General features: G+C 40.9%; 1 protein-coding gene across 2 annotated transcripts in view; it reads right to left on the bottom strand.

The window, feature by feature from the left end:
- prickle1b (prickle homolog 1b) overlaps positions 1–21,349 on the bottom strand; it is a 29,116-nt gene extending 7,767 nt beyond the window's left edge. Inside the window, exons 1-3 of one of the 2 annotated variants that reach the window (XM_061029701.1) lie at positions 21,099–21,349; positions 1,154–1,351; positions 276–389 (exon numbers count right to left, since the gene is read on the bottom strand). In XM_061029701.1, the coding sequence (XP_060885684.1) occupies positions 276–389; positions 1,154–1,339 (300 nt within the window). In that variant the 5' untranslated portion in view covers positions 1,340–1,351; positions 21,099–21,349. Of the gene's footprint in view, positions 1–275; positions 390–1,153; positions 1,352–4,822; positions 5,143–21,098 lie in introns of those variants that run through there. The other variant, XM_061029700.1, reaches the window with a different exon arrangement.
- Between the last annotated feature and the right edge of the window lie 248 nt (positions 21,350–21,597).

Genomic DNA, 21,597 nt, shown 5'->3' with positions numbered 1-21,597 from the left:
AGCTCTTTTTCTTCATACTGTTCCATCGCCTTCTCTTGCTCTCTCTCTCAGCGATGCGCCAACATGGCGGACAAGCAACTGAGTTTGAAGCCATGATGACAGTTTTTGCATTTATACGCGTATTTGATATATTTCAGTTTAAAAGAGAGAGCAGAGAAGATCATACAGGGGGATAGAAAACATAATAAAACAGTTTCATTACATGCACAGTGATTTCACAAAAGATCTTGTGCATGTGTGAGAAAGTGCTAGTGTCTCGAGGTCATTCTCTCTACCTCATTGTCGTGCGGCGGCAGTTGGTAGAGGAGTTGTCGGATCCGGTGCTTCTCTCCGGGGCTGTTCACATACGGCACCTTGTCCTCTGGTAGACAGGAGAAATACATCTGCACCTGCAGGCAAAGACATTAAAGAACTTTATGAGAAAGATCTCATTTGAAATCTAAGTCATTTTCTTGTTTATTCATGGCCACTTTTTTTGACGTAAATAGTTAAGACATAGTGCAGCCAGGAGGCCAGCAGTGATATCAGACAGCTTGAGATGAAGGGAGCAGTGAAGAGGACAACAGAGGAGAGGAGGCTTCTCATCTTCTCCATTAGATCAGGCTGTGAAGAGAGAGCAGCTGGATATCTGTTGAGGATGACTGCTGTTTTGTGTGTCATTATTCTGTTACACTGCGGGCGGGGGCAAACATGTCAATCTAAATCCAGTAACCGGCTCTGTGACTGTGAAAACTCTCCAAACATGAGTAACAGCCAGATAATAGAAACACATCTTTTGACGTATCTTCTTCAGCAAAAAACGTAGAAAATGCTTACTGAATTTGGCAGAACATCTGTATCCTAAATGCACAAAAGTGAAATTGAAAAAAAAAAAAAAAACAGAGCCAGATGTTGGTCGACAGCATGTGGTACTACTAATCTGCTAGAAAGGCACAGAGAACAGAGTGTCTGCACACATGACCTTGTTTGAACTAAAAGCACCCTTGCTGTTAACAAACAGGTTTAAACACTCATCCCTCTTTCACCACTCCGACTGTAATGTGCGATACATGTTTTTTTTTTTTTGGCTCCAAGTAATTTGTGCTTGGATTTTACTTCAGTAGATTTAATAGTCGATTCAAAATTCGGCTTGAAACAGGCTGAGGTCCTATACCTGCTCAGGTCTGAGTCCTGGTGGCACCCACGCGTACTCCTCCAGCGCACAACCAGAGTCGTCGTCCGAGGTGGAGCTCCTCTGGAAGCCCGCGCTCGTCTTCCCCATCTTCCCCGCAGTACGAGGGTCCATCTCCAGGCCTCGAGCAGAGGGACGCTCCCCTCTATCACTTCGCTCCAGGTTCATCACACAGGGGTGCTGTGGATCAAAAGGGAGGATTAGTGATCAAAACCATAAAAAACAACCTTTGTCTATATCTATTTTTTGTATCCCCCCCCTCTGTCATAAAATGGCAAAGTAACTGGCCAAGACAAGGCTGATTTTTTCCCCCAAAAAAATGTATTTCCTGTTTATTTTCACATGATCACAATCCATTTGTTAGATCAGTAGTTCACAACCTTTTTTCCTTGGATTCCTTGACAAATCACACTCTGCAGTCAACTAATATGTTTCTTTTCTACGCTATTGCAGTTATGTCATACCTCATTCCTTCTTTGCAGAATTACATCTTCTAGGATTCCATAAAACTACTTGTCAACCTTCAAAGAGATCTAATGACAAACTTAGAGTGACACATAGTGGAAAAACAGAAGAATTTTCCATTAACGACTTCAGCCAGCGTTATCCAACACATATCTCATAGCATGAAGGAAACAGGGTACCCATATGTGCATTTGCATCCAATTTAAGATCCTCGAGACCTTTAACTGTGAAGGTACATCCCGTGTAATTCTTTTTACAGTTCTTTCAACTTAGGATTTTAATGATTTAACATTCCAGCTGTTCCCCACCAAGCATCTGTTGCTCTGATCCAATGTGGCGCAAAGTACTAAAGATTGTGATTCACGTACTAGCAGCAACCACTTTGAGATCGGACAGCGATTTAGAGCTATTACCAGGGAATCACTGTACCAAAAAAGGACAACTATAATCTGAGGAAAATGCCAAAAGGAATAAAAAGAAAGGTGGCTACAGTTCCATTTAAGAGATGTGTGTGATCAGCCTTCGAAACAATCTGCATACGCCCACCTCAAGCTCTTTTTCTGAATATATTTTCCTCCCTCTTTGTAAGTTGATAACAAGTGCTGTTATATATAAATATAGGGATTAGTCAGTCTTGTCACTGTGTGTCTGCCACATTCAGCAGTAGCCCTCTTATCTAAGCAGCCATGCCATCAGAAGCCTCTCAGCCTGATAATGCTGAAAGTGTTGAAAAGGCCACTTGCAATCTGCTCTGCTCTGCCTCATTGACATGCAAATATTTTCAGGAATGGATCTTGTTTGGGTGAAAACAGTCGTTAATTTCACACAAGCTCTCCAAACTTCACAGAGGTTTGATCTTTCACACATAAGCAACACTATGAGGGACATTAGGGTCTTGATAGCTTTAACTGACGACACTGTGCTTGTTAACTGTGACTGTAGAGCAATCACACCTTGTGCCAGGTGAGAATCAGATTCTTAGGGACTGTATGAAAATGACTGGGTTGGAGAAAAAATGGTTCAACTTGTTTTTTAATTAATGTATTTAAAAAAGTACGGCCATTGTTATGATTAACTTTCAATCAACCCTGATTGGAAGCCATTAGTGTAAGTTGGCCAAAGACAGCTGGTTAGTCCAAAACATTGGGAGTGAAATGAGTAAATGCCCAAACTAAGAAAAACAAAGCTGTAGGTGAATGGTATGCTGCTAAAAATTTTCAGCCTCTCTTCTTTCGAAACAAGAGCTTCTAAAGAAACATTTTTACCAGTGACTATGAATACAAAATAGTTAGTTGATCTGTTCATTTTGTTTTGGATTTTGATTTTTTGATAATTAATTAGCACAAAAAAGGTGTAGATAAAATAAAAGATCTTATTCTAAGGGCATGGATAGCCTTTAAATCCTCCACTTAAGAGAAAAAAAGAATCAGACAACCTTCTCTGAGCAACAAAAAAAAAGGCCCCTCTTCTGCCCCCTCCTAATAATTTTTATACAGTCCCTTATCAGATTTGAAAAAACATCTTTAAAACAGATATTGTAGTTACGTTAATAGTAGTTTTGGAAAGTCTACAGTCTTAACTTTGTAAGAACAATGTTCTCACTGAAGCCCCCTCTAAGGTCAAAAGTCATCTGCAACTAAACTCACAATACAAAAGTTGTCATCCAGCTCCAGACGCCAGTTCACCCTGAGGGTCTCCTGCCTCACATCATGTATGAACCCCCAAAAAAACCAATACGGTCTTAGCATTCCCATAATTAGCATACAGTTGAAAGAAGCCCAGGGCCTCAAAACACTGAATTAAACAGATTAGAAACGTAGTTAAAAGTCAAACCAAAGCTCTTATCACACAACAAAGAGGTATGTGACTGTTACTTTGTTCTTCAGTGACTAATCTATCAGGTTTTATGGTGGGACAGATAATGTTATCACTCAGAAGCTTTTCTTTACCCATTTCACTTAATCCTGTCTAACCTGGTTAAGACCAGTAAGTGATACAATTAGATGGAGTTGTTCGGTTTTTTTTTTTTACATATAGAGAACTTTGAGCCTCAGTTCCCTGGCACTGTGGTTGTTGAAAAAGTATTTTTTGGATGCCCAATATAATATGTTTGACCAGGTATTAGATTTATAAACTAATACAATGGTAGAATTACTTTCATTACTGAAACGTTTTCTTTTGTTAATACCTTCATGGACAGAAGATAGTTTTAAAAAAAATGCTAATCAGAATTTCCCAAAGCCACAGTTGAGTTTCAACCGAGCAGAATTCCAAAACTAATCAAGACATGGTCAAGTACTGAAAACAAGAATTATCAAAAAGGCAATCAATGAAACAAAAAAGAACGATTCCAGTATTTTAAATATCCGGTCATCAGCCACTCTTATGATTCCTTCCCTTCAGCTCTCCTCCCTCTCATCCCAAAAAGCTACCAGGGGAACGGTGACTGCGGATTCCTGAGCCAACGTACACATCAACTCACATTACACCATGTCACTCGTTGGCAATAACACAATGGCTGTCTTTGTCAAAAACAAAAACAAAATGTCCGACCATTCCTTCTTTAAACCCAGGCAGCGGTGGAGACGTGACAGGGGGAGGTTAACGGGGTCAAATGGGATACTTTTTTTTTTTGAAAAAGGCGTTTAAGGGAGTCACAACATTGGGTCTGTGTAAACACTGGGCCTGACGTAGCCCCGGCTAACGGTTAAGCATGTGTGCCTCCCTCACCTTAACTGACACTGAAAGGGACTCTCCTTCACTGAGGAATTAGTAAGTCAAACAAGTGTTGTTTCAAATGTACACAACCTCCGCAAACTATACATACTGAGTTTAACTGGAACAGATTTCGTTCACAGTATCAAACTCCCTCAAATCAAGCTTGTGGAAAAAAAAACGAATTTTTGAAACGTCACAGGATTTTTCTTTAGAAAAACCATTAACTAGCAGACTTCAAAGGCCGAGGTCATCGCTCTTTGACTGGCTAAGAGTGTTATTTTAAGGCCAAATGGGTGTCAGGGGGTGCACAGGAGACTTAAAACAGCTGGAGTTAGACCACCTGCACAGACACACAAAAACATAGTCTGTACACACAGACACAAGATGCAAGCCCCACACAAATACATTTTAACCGTTAGATTACTTAAGACATTCAATCTCTGGTGTATTCATCTGGTTTCCTCTCACCTTTAGGAAAAGTATCCCTCTTTCTGTCTTCATATAGAGCGCTCATTCACATCCACAATCCTCGGGTCACACAGCACTCAAGTTCTTAGCTACATCACCAAAGCATCGAGCTAAAAGGGTCCAAACTTTAATCAGATCCAGATCCCATTCAGCCTGGAAGTATTCCCCCAACGTCTCAGCCTTTGGAATATAAACTATAAGCCGAGTGAAGTGTGAAAAACAATCTGTAGATGGGAGGAACTCTTTTTTTAGATCTCGAGCTTCAACTCCTTCAAGGTCCAAAAAAGCAGAGAGGATAGGAGGGCAGAGAGGTTGACGTCTCTATCTTGAGTGTCTCTGATCCCTGTGAGTGTTTTGGATTGAGTGGATGTGTGGTTGTGTGCTCATGGGGCAGCCAGGCCATGTCGGCTCCTCCCTCAGTCCTCCCCTCCAGAGCGAATCGCCTGCCACAGCACCTCAATCACACACTCTTCAGGATCAACACCCCCACCTATTTCTACACCCCTTCCTCCACAAGAGTGACACCAAGCCTTCCAACCCCACCCCCCAATTCTGACGTAGGAGTCAACCTACTCGTACCCAAAGTCTGGATCCAATGCTAGGCATCCGTTCATTGCTTTTCAAGAATCAGAGGCGAAATAATCCGATTGTCCCAATTTGCTTATATTATGATTGTAGCAACTGTTATTGGCCCAGCTGCTCCATTATCTCAACTAAAATAAGGAATGAAGGGTAATGGCTCAGCAGAGAGCTACATCGAACCGTTGCACTTTTGTAAAGAAAACGGTTGACTTGACATTTTAAAAATGTAACCACTAAGGGGCAGTAAAAAAAAAAAGAAAAGATAAACGCATCATATCCTCAGACTTAAAGTTACCATGGTTTACCACTTTACAAAACGAGCTTTCCTTTTTGTGTCCATTGAATCTGTCAGTCCAATATTGAATCTCCTTCTAGCTTTGTTTTGGTCTCCACCCACTCCTGAGAAATGCATTTAACTCTTACCCTTTCCACATAGCCTGTGCTGTCCCAGGCATGAGGTTGAAGCTGCTCCACTATTTGAAAAAAATGTATGACAAATTTGTCTGATGTTTGACGCTTGGAGGGAAGTATAAAAAATCTTTATGGATTTTTTTATTGTGACAAAGAGTTTCCTGTTGTGACAATGATGTTGGCAAGAGCGAAGAGAGTGAACCCAAGTCAGAATTAGCACACAAAGCTCAACACAGTTAGGGGATTAAGTCTATGTTGGTTCATTACTGAGTGTCTGCCTACACATCAGAGTATTGATTATAAGTCCTTGTTTGCTGATACATTGACTTGGTTTCCCCTCGGAGTGCTTAATATATCTCTTTCTAGAATTCAACTACCCCGTGTATTCAAGTTTTTCTGGTTAATTATTAACTAAACTTCCTCCCAAGTCAGCCTCATCCATCTTCAGAAGTTCTCACGCAGGGGATCTGCCTGCTCGTCCTGTCACCGATGCTGCCGCCCCCTTCCTATTTTGGAGACTTGAATGAGTGAGAGGAGAGGGGTCCCCTGTCCTCATCTCTCACTTCAGCCAATCACAATGGCATTATTGTCACAGAGCACTTCACTTCAGGAAACGTGTGATAATCAGGCAGAACAACAAAAAAAGGATGAGTCCTTTTTTTTTCTTTTTTTTTTCAAAATGAGACATCCACCACGAGAAAAGGCTTTTGTTTCTTGATATGCATGTTGATAGTTTGATATCATTTATCTGGACAAGCTTTGCATCATCTGTCATTGTGAAAGGTTGAAAAGCACCAACGGATTCATTTAAGACGCCTAAAATGACAAATGAGTTTACTCAATTGTCCAGTGGACAAAGAAACCCTCTCCCCTGACAACCCCACAATGTGACTTGCAGAGAGGGAAACAGAGCTGTTTGTCACATGCCAAGATACCTGTTACAAATGAGAAATGACGAGCTTTGAAAAGCAATATAGAGCAAAAGGTTCTGCTTGTGCATTGAGAAGGATTGCCAATGTGCTTTGCCAAAACAGGCATCTCTGGCCTTCCAATGGATATTGAAAATCGACTGAGAAGAGCTTGGCAGTCCAGTCACAATTAATCTCTCGAGCTTTCCAGGGATCTTGCAGCAATACTGCAAAGAGCTTCTTTGTTTTGAATACCAAAAAAGATCTGCATTGAGTTTCCACAGATTTATATCTGTGCATGCATTTTGAAAACTTTTGGAAAATGAATTTCAGGCTGAAGGTTAGAAAATCTCTATTTCTGTAACAGAGAATCACTTAATTCAGAAGAGAGAAAAAGACAATGAGGGGGCGAGGATTGCCCGGGCATGAATGGAGGACAGGTCAGAGGATGAGTGGCTTTATCCACGGACAATAGGCAGATATAGGCCCTTCAGACTTGGCCTGGGCTTGTGGCCAAAGAGCCATGGTTCTTTGGAGAAACACAACCGGACAGTTGACCTTGCTGTCTCCTCTGCTTCCTTTCTAAAGAGAGCAGAAGGTGCAACAGTGCTGAAAGAAACATTCAGTCTTTTACTCGATGTAGAAGGTGTTGGTTTGTTTATATTTCCCAACCAGGAAACGTAATGAAAAAAAAACTAAATGTCTCCTCTGCAGTATAAACCAAGTCTTTGATTGGTTTTCACCATTATATATGCCATTGAACATGTCCTGAGAATATGATACCCTGGTCTCATGCACAAATCTGAGGCTGATGAATAGGAATTTATTAATGGAGGATTTATGCAGTGACCTTTGAGTCCAGATAGTACAAATACAAACACATGATTCAAACCTGGGGTCTATACACATTTTTTTCAAGGGTTAGATGGGCTTTGGATTTGTCCTTTTGATGTTTGGAATCATAGCTGCCAATTCAAATTGTGCGTAGCAGCTTTTTATAGCCAATAGATCAACCCAAAAATATAGCCAAGAGAAAGACACACAGACCTTGACCAAACTGCATTTTCAAGAAAGAACCTTTGGCCAATGTCCAGCATTCATTAAAAATATCAGTCTGACCTTAAACCCAGGCAAGTCAGAAGTATTTTTGACTGAAACATTTTGATCAAGTCTCTCAAAGGAATTTCTGAGCAGAGTTTTCTTTCCTTGGCAAAAGCTTGGTCTGGGGTTCAGACAAGATCTAGTGACCTTTTCTTTACTTGAAACCCAAGACCAAGTCTGGACTACACACTGGCTGCACATACACAATCTTACAAATTCCAGGCACACTTACTCAACCCTTCTGGCTGCACATTTCATTTTATCTATTGGAACAGAGCTCGACTGGTAATTTGGCCTTTTCGTTACCCTTTATTGTGCTAAGCAGACATGCTCGTCTCGACAGTGTTGTGCCTCATATTCATTTATAATGGCCATTCACACCTGGATTCTACTACAGGCACTGTGTTTCATCACCAGGAGGCACGAGGGGGTTGAACTGATCTCTTCGAATGCAAATTTCAGGGGAGATGGCCCTCTGTTTTCTTTTTAAACTGAAATAAACAAGGACAGTGACATGTCGTGACTTGTTGCAGGACAGTTTGTCATGAAGACCAACTCAAACAGCATGGAGACCATTCCTCATGGTAAAGAAACTAAAAGTACATCATGAAATATAAAATACCTCCTAATACGTTGTTATATTAACCAGGATTAGAACCTAACAAAGTCTTGAAAATTAAGTCTTTTAATTACTTATCTGAACAATTGTAGTGTTCAACTTTTAGCTCTTGGCCCATATGATTAAATTTAACAAAGAAGATGAAGCTTTCCTCAAAGGATTGACAGTACAGTGAAGAGATTGACATTATAGAGAAAGATGAGAGCCGAAGAATTTCACAAATTGCAAACCACACAGGGTATCCCAATGAGGACATTTGAAATTGATGCACATGACAAACCCAGGAGGCAGAATCTTTTTGAGTAGAGATATATTTACTCCCTTTTAAAAAGAGTTGTGCCACTTTTAATAGACAATTAGTACAAATCTTGCTAAAGCAGCAGTAAAAGTATCTTTTTCACTGACGTCTGAATTCACATCCATCCATGATTTCCCATTCAGCCCCTTTTACTCCACCAGACACCTTTCAGCAGCCATTCATACCAGGAAACGAATCTCTAGCCCCGATTAACAAGGCCCACCAGCTCGACCCGCTGCTGCATATCAGGTCTAGGGAAGTGTTCCTCAGTGATCACGCTAGTTCAGTGTTAATGTTCCCTGACACTTCAAGGCTGTGTGTGATTCAAGTTTCAGGCCATAAAACCCTCTGTTGAGATTTGCTATCTACCACAGGGTGTTACCTGCACACCTCTGGGACAATAGGAGCAGCAATAAAAGTTGTAAAATACAGGAAATTGTTGCTTAGTTGGGGTTTGGACTGGGAAGCTTCAGTTTCAGAACCCCAATTATACAATTTTTAAGTACGATGCAGAATGGGCGGTCCATTATTTATGTCAACCTTTTATAGGGGTGTCGGTTTGTTGGGTAATTGGTCAGTGGGTCGGTTCACCCATTTGGCCCACAATAGGGATGAATCATACTTTAGTGATCCCTTGAATCCTGCTATACCACTAACAAGAGGTACTTTGGGAAATTTCTCAGACTATGAGGTGGATTGGTGCAAGATTTGGTGCAGACATTCATGTCACCTGTCCAGATAACTTTTGTGATTCGTGAATTTGTGAATTTTTGTACTGTCATCAGTTTCAAACTTGAAGTTACACAATACCCAATAATTATGTTGATAGACCAAATACATGCTAACCTATACTCCCATGGTCCTGTCCCCTCGTTTAATTGTAATTATTAGCTAATTTTATCGTGGTTTAGTGACAAACTACGATGGCAACCAATAGCATAAATCATAATGCTTGTTTAACACCACAATGTTACGAGTGTTGTTGTGATGCTAGCATTTGGCTCATATACAGTACGTCTCTTCTAAATACATACTCTTTCCTGTCTGTTTTTCTTTGCTTGTGCGTGTGATGGTGTTGGCATGTTCCCCATATCCCTGCTCTCTGCTCAGCTGCTTCTACACACCTGCATGCAATCAGCTCATCACCTATCTGTTCACCGGAGGCTAATTAGCCCATCTTTCTGCAGTATATCTACTCCAGCTCTTCAGTCGCTTTTGTTGTTTTACGACTGCCGCACAGCTAGCTCAGTCCTGCTGTTTTTTTGCTGTTGAACAAAAACCACCCCTGAGCTGCTAGTCTCCCTGCTTGTCTGCAAACCACCTTAAAGCTCCAATACCATTGGGCTTGTGTTTTAGTTTTTTTTTTAAATCATCACAAATCATCAGAGATGGAGGCAGAAGTCAAACCTTCCAGTTAATTGGAAACAATATCTGCTTTACTTCCACCTTTAAGCAGCATTTTTTTTATTCAAATGCAACCCTACAAACTACTAGACAGGGAACCTTGTCACACATGAGCCTTGTATGAAGCCAATTACTCTGACATTCAAGTGGTTTCTGTAAATCCCCTTGCCTCTCACTGACATGAGTATGTTAAGGAATAATACTATTTCAGTTCTACACAGGGTTATCCAAAACAGCACAGAGGCTTCCCACGTTAATGTCTAGAGAAAGTTATTTATTATCAATATGTGTAATGATTTGGCTTCCACTACCTCGCTTAAACGGCTTAATACGAGTCATTACCTGTAACGGACTGCATGCGAGTCCTAGATGGTCCCTCTAGGCATAAAATGTCTTGCCAAGCTAAAGTATCCTCTTGGTTAAAAAAACAGTTTCATCAGGCAGCTGGGTAATATATTTCATCATCAATCATCAGTTGTTTTTCCACAGAAGATATATAACTCTACAATTCAAAATATTGGTAACTGGAGTGGAAGACTTTTACAAATCTATGCACTCGACATATTCCTCTTTGCAGAAACTGAACTCATATACGTTGCATTTTAACTTTAATTGTTTATGGATATTTTACAAACTCTAATACAAACTGTTGGTGAAATTGGTGCCCATACAGCTTCCACAGTGCAGTATTTTGGTTAATAAACACCGAATACAAGTGACAATTCAAGTCAGAAACACCACAGTAAAAGGTGCTGGTGCCCTGTTCGGAGCTGTATACATTCTTCTTTCAACTGGATTTGTATTATTGTCCTACATATAGAAGAAGATTTGAGATGTTGATGTTGATGTTAGCATTTTTACACCAAAATTTACTGAGTTCTTCATTCTTTCTTGAAGTTCATATCCAACCCCTGTTTACAGGAAACCAATTTCATCCATCCATTGTTGCGTTTTGACTGTTTGTCTACACAACAACACCATTTTGCTTCAGTTTTTGAAAAAGGTACTGTTTCAGTCCCCGTGTAGACTGCTAAAACTGTGGCTTTATTACGCACATGCCCATTCAATAGCATAAGGTTCCAATCAATAGCCGTGCGCAAGTAGGTGGAAGACTACAACAATGGCAGACTCCCGAGTTCGGTTTGCGATGGTAAATTCCAGTCGACATTTATTTGAAATCGACTTTCTTTGTCGTTTAACAACCCCAACTCATCGTCCGTCCAAACAGACGTTGGTGTGTTAGCTGTTTTTGTAGCTATGTTTCCACGTCACCGCTCTGTGGAAGGAAGAGCATGTGCGCATTACATGCACGTGCTGTTTCATTACTAAGTCACATCTAGACTACTGGCCTAGTCGTTTGTAGCCAAGTCGTGTTATCAAAATGTTGTCATCTGAACGCAGAACTTTTTGAAAAGAAAAATGAAAAACGACTCCGTTATTAGGTGATCACTGCCGTGTAAACATGACGTCAGTCTCACAGATGAACTTCCTCAACCTCTTTAGAGCAGCTAAATTCTCAATTACTTTTACAATAAGAAATTTGAATTAAATAGTTGAGTAGTTTAACACATACACTGGAGAGTGAGAGACTATCATAAATCAGTAACATCTATCAGGAAACTATAGCAACCTAAGCCAGTGCATTAGCAGTGTGTGTGTGTGTGTGTGTGTGTGTGTGTGTGTTTGAACAGAGGCAATGAAAAGTCTTTTGCCGTGCATCCAACATAAATTTGATATTGTTAAGTGATGCATTCCTTCTTTAACAAAATCCAGAGGTCACTTTAAGCCCTGTAATGAAAGGAGTGTGTGTGCATGAGTGTGTGTGTTTCTGGGTTGTCTTGATAAAATGCCAGGCAGCTGCAATCACTGCCTCTCTAATAAAGTGATTGGACTCTACAAAAGAGAGATCAGGCTGATATTTAAAACTGAAACAGAGCTGAGTGACAGGCCGATGATAAACATAAAATGCCAAGAACCAAATTTTCTTATTTTTCTGTTGACATGAGGAAAAAAAGCACATATCACTGCAGTTTTGCTTCATTTGAGTGGAAGGAAAGGGACCGGGTTCATATATGGGCCACTGATGAAAAGCCATAAACGGTAAGATAAACATTGACAAATTCCAGCTCCTCTTTAAAGTTAAGGTAAAAAATAAACTGATATTAGGGCCGCAGATGTAAGGCAGACGGACTACAATAAAAGTTAGAAAAGCTTGTGTTGAAAGGAAATAAAAAGTGAAACACTCCAGCTGCTCACATTACAATTTATCTTCTTTTTTTCTGCCTTCCAAAACACTTTGAACTAAGACTGATGCACCATTGTTTGTCCTGTTACGTGCATTCCCTTTCTCAGTCTTAAGTATCCATCTGAGTGATTTACAGTGCGTGTCATGTTTCGGCCAAAATAAACAAGACACGTTTAAGCTTTAATAAGCTGTGTCAATCAAACTAGATGGAAGCAAAAACAAATATCCCCTAAGAAAAAAAAAAAAGAGAGTGAAGCAAATGTAAAAACAGATATATCTGATGACATGTCAGGCAAGACAAGCAGCAGTGTTGCATCATGTTTGGTATGGGAAAGCAGTGTGTGTGAGTATACAAATCCCACATGAATATCAGCATAAGAGATAGATGTAGGCCAGGGATTGGGGTTGTGTACACAGAGGCTTAATGACAGGACCCTGGAGGGATGGCACACAAGTCAAGCGGAACAGACAAACACACACACATTAACCGGCTGTCTATTACACAACGCGTACCTTCATTTTCCCATAATTTAGCATTGGAAAGACGAAACGAGCTGGGAGCAGCGGGTCGGACCACGCTAGCAGCCGACGGGGTCTTTGTCACACTCGGCCTACATAGGCTGCCACAGTTCTTAAATAACCATAGTGTCACAGAAGGGTGTGTGTGTGAAACTGAATAGCTTTGAGTTGATTCCAGGGGGAGTCTTTTTGTTAACTTTTATATGGGTTACTTAGCCAGCAGTGAGAGATTTTTTAAAGAGATAGATAACAAATCAGTGATTTCAGCTCCGCTCAGCACAGCAACCTTAGTATTTTGGCGGTGGGTTTAAATGCCACGTGGGCGTCAGATTTTGAAGGTATGTGTTATATGAAAGCTGCTTTGAGCTCCTTGCTTAAATAAACTCACTATCACAGGGAAAGTGGCGTGACTGGACTTTTTTTGCGGGGTGTTTACCTCCCCCCCCCTCCCTCCTCTCCCAGGGACTGTGGTTGAATTTGGCCAGGCAGCCGCTGTTGGCATTCCACACCGACCCTCGAGTAGCGGGCCTGAGGTTCATGGGTAAACAGACGACCCTGTTTGGTGGGCGCTTCTTGTTTAATTTTCGGAGCTTGTCTTACTTTCTCGCTGTCTCTCCTCCGGGCTCCACTTCTCGTCTTTCCTCTCAACCAGCCATATCCTTAGTTGGCCTCTCTGTTAATTCAGACCTACCTGACAGTTCTGACTAAAACCTTCTGGGTTTACTATCTGTCCTGCTTGGCGACAGGCTCGGCTCTCTAAACACACACTGAGGACTAATCTGCAACAGATGGGAGACGGCCCGGGGAGGAAGTATAGTATAAAAGGATATACAGCATATTTGTACCCCTCTGAAGCAAAAGATAGGGTTTCAACTGGGTTGCAAGCAAAGCCGGAGGAGGCTTGTAATGATGTGCACAGCGGCGGCTCCCAGGGGCTTAACTGGACATATTACTTGAAGATATAAGCTCTCCATCCGCAACCAGATGTCTGAAAGTTCCTCTTGGGGGCTTTTCTCAGAAGGGAATATGCATACATGCTCATTCACACACTCTAAAAGCTATATGTGTAAGTGTTTGGTAAATAAAAACATATGGAATCAAGTGAACGAGCATGAATACATACATACATGTGCGCACACACAAACAAGCCCACACATGTAGGATTTCATGGGTGGCTGGTTAGAGAAAATGAATGCCTCAGCCCCCCCCCCCCCCCCCCCAAAAGGTTCACAGTCTGGTTTTTGGGGTCATTAGTGTAAACACAAGAGACATTTATTTAGTACCTCATTAATGCAAGTGGCAATTTAAGCCCCCTTCTCTGGCCAAAACAAGAAACGGATGCATCTCATATTGCTGAAATCTTTCAAACCGCCGCTTGTATTTATTTTGAGACGAGCGCTTGGAAAACCTGAAGCTTTCATCAGGTAACCACTGCAAGAGAATATCTGTTACACTCTTCCTCACTCCGGAGATAAAATTGTCCTGGTTGATGTTGCTGCTTGATTGCTAGCCACAGAGCGCAAAGGCGGTTGGTGTCATGCTAATGGTGGAAGAGGTTACAAAAAAAAGTTTTTCTCTCATAGTAGGCTATATGGAAGTCAAGAGTCTAAGAAAAACATCATCCAGAAATGTTTTATTATTATCAATATTTGTAATGATTTGGTATGATTTTGGCCAATTAGGGGGAGCAGAAAGAAGCTGTGAAAACATCCAATATAAATTTACATTTTTGGTTTATGTGCTTGAATAATATTGCCCACTTAAATATCCAAAACATAGGGAGCATCAATATCATCCATTTGGAGTTTTGGCCATTGTTTTTTTTTTTTGTTGGGTCCTTACCAACTGCTGAGGAAGATGTTCATCTATGCTAAGCAGCTAGTTGCTAACTTTGTTAGCTAATATACTGTGAGTTCTAGGCATCCCAAAAACAAGTAATATGGTGAGGAAAGTGAGCCAAATTAAAACATTTGTTGGCCAAAACAGTAAACAATGCTAAAATACCCTTCAATATGTTATGGAGCTGAGATGAACCACAGACAGTTCTCTGTTTGTTTTTCACCAAGTCTAACCCCTTTTTACTTATTTTTTTGTATTGTAAAAACATGACTTAATACACCAATGAATGTGCAGGTTTTGGCAAATTTGGTGAAAATCCTGTCATTATCCCCACCCTCACCAAGTAGGCTAGTTATCACAACAAGCCATTTCCTGACTCCCGGTGGCATCAGATTGGATGGAGCCATTTCCCCCTCTGGGTCAATTTAAAAGGCTGGTGGTATTCCTCGGGGACGGAGTGGCTAGGCAACATGGAGATATTGTGACGGATAGGGCCTGTCCCTAGAGGCTTCAACAGGCGACCACCCAACAACTGGATGTTCACATTATTGTTGATGACATTTTTTATCAAAGGGTTGCCATCTTGAGTTTGTCATAAAGATTTCAAACACTTCTTCATCTAATCGGCTTCTGTTTATGGAGGCAGGCTGACAATGATATGTCATGGAAACAGAGATTCATAAGAATATCCATGGCCATCTGAAGATCCATTCATGTCAAAAAAAAAAGAGAAGAGCTAATCAAGTTATTTAGAAAAGCAAAGATAGTAACATTTTGGAAAAGGGAAAAAAAAGAGCAGACTATACTTGATAAGTTGGTCATTGTCTCAGGAACACACTGCAATATACTAGCGCACATGCATCCAATTTAATGAGGGAAGGCAGGAGCTAAGTCATGTTTTCCTTCTGCACAAACTGAATATTCATTTAGGAATTTAGTTTTACTTGATTCTGTTCTTAAAATGCAGTTTTCAGCCAACTACAGCTCAATAAGGACCTTATGTAATGACACTACATATTCTATGTAGGTCTCACTTTCATTCTCATGAAATTTTCCAATATTATAATTTTCATTATGCATACTGGTGCAGACTTGATGGATCAAGCCATGTTTTTATCACGCTCACAAACCAACCAACCAACCCGCAGGTCAACCATGCATCTTCAAAATGTCTTGTTGTCTTAAACAACATCAAACCAAACATTTCCAAACGTCAAACAGTGTAACATGATCACTTAAATAAGGTCGGTTCTTAACACCTCAGCAAAATACTGTTTGAGTGATGTCCCACGCAACAAACTAGAACCTGTTATGGAGACCTTTTATGTTCTTCTCAATCCAAAACAAAACTGAGAGCTATCATTTGTGTTCTCCCTCAGGGTGGTCATTTGACGTGGGGTAATTACGTGGTTGTTGAACAGAAATCTTGTCTTCCTAAACGAGACTGTGTTCCGAGCTATACTGTTTACCATGACTGGAGCTTTAAAGCCTTTTAATTATTATCATCTAATAATCATCACCTTTAATGTCTCCATAACCACCGAGGCTGGCGACTGGCAGTGTCTGGGCAGGCGTGTATGTGTGTTTTTTTGAGCGGCTTTAATCATCATCAAATAGAGCTGTGTATATAGATAATTAAGGTGGTGCCAAATTGACTCTCACTCGCAGGCACGAGTCGGGATCGCTCAACAACACCTCGGTATTGCATCGCTTAGCAAGTGCTGGGGGCAACTTTATTTCTGCCTCCCTGCAAGTTTTAACAGAGTGGTGTGTAACTCCCTCTTAGAGTCCATTACTCAGTGTCTGATATTCTTCTAAGCCCTGGATTACTTTCTCTCCCCACAAGCTGACCATAATACCAGGCTTGTGCAGCCAATGTGGCCTGCAGGGTTTCGCTCTGTAACCGCTCAGTGTGCACAAGGATCTCGATTAGTGTTTCTTAGATCAAGGACTGCAGCACACATTTACACACCGCACCCTTCAACTCCTCAACAGCCGGGTGTTCATGGCTACTGTAGGCCAACATCTATACACACTGTTAGCTTGTCTTTCATCATTAACACTGCAATATTTCCATCCAAAGATATCCCCCTCAAAAAGGTTGAATTTAATCAGAAATGTCCATCACATGTAGAGTTAGTGACTTTGGCTGCACTTTAGGATTATTTTCATTTTCAACAGACCTTTTTATTAACTTGATTTATAACGAACCCTTTCATATGCAGCCCAATTTGGATCAAATAGTAACACCGATGGAAAATAAAAATACCACGATAACAAAAAATAAACGCCCGACATCGATACATGGGCTGCCCGTTTAGCTCTGTTGGTACAGCAAGCAATACAGGCGCGACTCCCCGTCTTGTAGCTATTTGGTGCATGTCATCCCCAGTGCTCATTCCCCACATTTCCTGTCTCTTTACAACTGTCCCTAAAAAAAGAAAAACACGGACCAAATGAACATCAGGGATACAAAAAAAAGTATCCAAAAGAGATCACAATTCAGACCCAAGCTATTGCATTACTCCAATTTGGTTGTTCAGTCGAAACAAAGTGGGGAAAAAACACTACAATCGCTCACAACCAAAGTTGACTTCTATAGTTATATATATATGTATATCTATATATATCTATATATATATATATATATAGATATAAGAATAAGCAGCGGTTTTTCATTTTCTAGAAACTCTGACCAATACGTATTTGGAATGTTTGATTAGTCAGTGTTGGTTGCAGCACTGGTTGTAATCTCCAGCAGCACCAGTAATACTGCTCCTTGTACTGGTTAAACCGGCTGTCTTCCATGTAAGATTACTTTTTTAATCTCTGCTCTTCCCAAAAATGTCAGGTTGTCACTGTTGTGGGTTCTCCAGTTCAGTGAGAAGTCCTTCACTGTTTAGCCCAACACACAGAACTACAGTGGATAGCTACTTGGCAAGTGTGCGTGTGAGTGTATTCTGAGGTTTGGAATGATTTACACAACCCCACACTCAATTAATTCCAGTATGACAGCACAAACCTGCCTGTGTGTACACACGCTGGTCTGAGGTATTAGGCTGACAGCGGCGCACAGACAGAACAGTGTTGACTTACTAATAGATGGAGGTCTTGCGCTCCCTTTTTTTTTTTTAGACACACACACACACACTTCACATTCATGTTTAAGTTTCTTATTGGTTCCATTTATTTAATGTAATGCCAATCTATGTTCCAACTCAAAAACTGAGACACAGGAAATCTGTTAAATCTGTACAACCCCTAACCTAAAGTCAGCCTGCAAAAAAAATGTAAACAGTAACAGTTTGTCTTTGTAATAGATTGTCCTTCAGACTGCTTTAAAACGTCACAAGGTAGGAACATTTATAATTCAAGCTAGCCGAGGATTGTCTTTCATGTTCTAAGTGTCAAAAATCGATTGAATGTCAAACACAGCACATCTTGAGCTCTTCAAACAGCTTCACTGCTGTGATCAGACGAGGTGTTTTGGCTTAGGAGTCAATGGCTCTAAATCCAGAGCACCGTTGGCCATTGAGCAAAAAAACGATTTTCCAGGAGCGAGTCCAACAATATCAAAACAATCTCCAGGCTGGATTTCCTCTCTGGCATTTGAAGCTTGCTGGAGAGGATGAGAATTTGGGTTGCATATAAGAAAAAGGAAGAACTGTAGGATGGAGACGCTCATCTGGAGATACTGCTCTGAAAAATGAGCCTGTCAGTTTAGAAACTGCCCGAGAACAAAAAAGCAATTGGAGCAAAAAGTGAAGGATGCATTCAAACTCTGTCAACTTCTCTGGCTAATGCTTGTAGCCTACTATAAACGCATGACATAAGATGCTGAGTCGTTGTTTGTCTTTTGATGAACTTTAAAGGTCTTCTCTTCAAGAACGGCTTCATAGCCTCTTCAGCTAAAACATTTTCCAACCCTCCTGATTGTTATATGTTTAAACACCCTGGCTCCCTTTGTTTTTTTTTTTAAGCTAGCAAAAGGCCTTCTACCAAACTTAACCACCTTTGACTTTTTTGGAGTTAAAGCAGCTTAACAAAGCTAGCTAGGTAACTATCTTGCCTGCTTTCATGTGAAGAATAAAATAATAAGATTGATACAGAGCCCTTATCTGTTTGGTAAAATGTGGCTACACCTAGCTTAGCCATATGAAAATGGGCCTACAAGCAACCTTGTTAAGCTAATTAACAAACAAAGTATATGTATTGTTAGTAAGGAATAAACAAAGAACAAGTGTTGGTTTTATGGTTTGTTTCAGACTATTTCATGGTCAGTGACATTCTGGATCAGCTGACGTAGTAGCAAAAGTGCCAGTTGGGTGTCAACAAGACTCCATACTGACAACGATTTATATTAAAAAAATATTTGAAAGAAGGGAGATGTGTTTTCCTTTTAAGCTGCCAAGCTAGCTCTTTCCACCCTTTTCCATTATAATGGCAATATGCTTAGTTGACCAGCTGTAGCTTCATATTTACATGCATGTATTTCTCAAACAAGCCGTTAATGGCAGATAGATTTCGACCAACGAGTTTGGTTCTGCTCTAGGTTTCTGCCTGTCTGTGGCTGCACATTGGTGGATAAGGTTTGCGTCCTGTAAACAATACAACAAAGAATATTGTGTAGACTTTCTCTATTATTTTATTTCTAGCGCTATACCAATAAATGTTGATTATTTGATTGATTTCCCAAACTGTACTGCTGCACACAAGATATTAAATCACAAGATCAATGTTGTTTGTCATCGTAATCAGGCTTAGAATACCTATAATTTGAGATACTTCCTGACTCGACTCCCATGTGGTCCAAATAGCTGACCAATTAACAGCAGCTTAACTCCTGCTTCCAAACACCTATCTCTCTCTCTCTCTCTCTCTCTCTCTCTCTCTCTCTCTCTCTAACACATGCACACACACACACAAAGGTAACAGACATGCAGACCCACAACCACTCGCACTGAGTACCACACACAGACAAGGACTCACACACATGCAGATACTCATTAACAGAGGCTTAGCATTGCAGTGAGCGTACACCCCCAGCAAAGTGTAGCATAGTCTGGCTGACTGCCCCCCCCCCCCACTGAGAGGGAATACACCTCCAGTCACCTGATCCTCAGTTGCTCTCATCCGGGATCAGCTAACTACACAGCAGCATGTCATTCAGTTACAGACAGCAAGCCAGATGACATGAGAGCTCATGGAAAACTGCGACACAGCCAATAAATGTTCACATCAAATCATCCCCAATTTGTAATCATTTCAAAATGAAGCTGCAGATCAGAGAGTGGTTTTGTTGAACATGCTTACTGGAGGTTTAAAACTCAAACGCAGAAATGCAAAAAGCCCACAGCTCATAATGCAAGCATCTTTAAAAATAAGTCCCACCACTAGGTGCCACCACTGGCTTCAATACAGATGACACAGCACTGCAAAGTCCATCCAAACAAGGGCTCATAGTCAGTCTCTTTTTCCTTTTTTATGATTTTTTTTTAAATATACATTTGAGATTAAATTCAGCATCTGAAAAGAGGGCCCATTGTTCAAACTATCATTCTGAAACAATTTGATTCAAATGAAATAAAACAAAGGCTACCACTCCAAAGTTTGTTTGAAAAGTAGGCTACGTTTATGTCTGCGGTATGATCTGCGTACGAGAAAATGTCTTTCTTGGTAACTTGGTTCACTGTTGTGGCTTTCACTCCGTAATGTCTCTGAGGATTCGGGCTGTGGTCATTCAACACTGATGTGATACTGAGGAGCTGCATGAAAGGACTCCGAGGAGGAGGCTCGTAAAGAGAAAGGAAAAGGAGTAGACAGGCAAAGAGAGAATGAGAGAGAGAGAGAGAGAGAGAGAGAGAGAGAGAGAGAGAGAGAGAGAGACCACCTGAGTGACAAGCAACAGCTGAGTTCACACATCTGGAAACCCAAACGCAACCCTCCATTAAGTGCGTCTTAACGCACAGACACTTTCCGAGCTGAAATCCCCCCCCACACTTAACCACAGATTCACTTTTTTCTCTCCAATTTTTTGGGGAAAATGTGTCTCAAAGCTTCAAATATCCTTCCTTCCTTCCTTTTTTCTGTTGTTTTGCATTGGATAAATGAAGAGACGATTCATGTTTCATTGGTTATCCTTGATGGTGCTTGATGATTTCCAAAAGATGAATACAAACAAGCCTCTCTAAACCTGATCTGCTTCCTTTCCCCCTTATTTTAAATCTTTTTTTTTTACAACATCCAGGCACAACTATGTACACTTAAACCGCATTGAAAAGTTTAGAGAATAAATAAAAATTATTAGAGTAAGTCAAAGCCAAAAAAAAAAAAAAAACCTTCACACTTACCTTTCAACTGCAAAAACTTGGTCCGCTTTCGGGGCTGAGTATTCCGGTTTTTTTTTCAGAATGAAATCACGACTGTGGAGGGAGGCATACGGGCAAACTGCATCCGACAAACACAACTCCGTGCTGTTTGAGTCTTGAATCAGCTCTCTGGTCGTAGTCGTTCAGTGCATGATGATCGTTGATACAGAAAGAGAGTTGAGGACGCGGAGCAGGGTTGAGCGCTTCGCTGCTCTGGCACCAAGTTAAAGCGTCGAGAAATGACATTAACGCTGCTCTGCACCCATTGGCTTACACATGAAGCTCCCCCTCCCTCCTCTCTTCCTCCGCCACACACACACACACACACACACGGACGCAAACACACGCACAACACACACGCGCACGCACACACTCTCTCTCTGCCTCTCATAACAGGCAGAAGGCACACTGTAAACATCTACGACTTAATAAAAGCAAGTCCACATGTTCTATTTTCCACACAGATAAGCAATTCCGCTTT

This window comes from Labrus mixtus, chromosome 22, assembly GCF_963584025.1.
Source record: "Labrus mixtus chromosome 22, fLabMix1.1, whole genome shotgun sequence".
In the NCBI taxonomy this organism is placed as follows: Eukaryota; Metazoa; Chordata; class Actinopteri; order Labriformes; family Labridae; genus Labrus; species Labrus mixtus.
The sequence above is the reverse complement of the archived record's forward strand: the minus strand, read 5'-3'. Positions and strand labels throughout refer to the sequence as shown.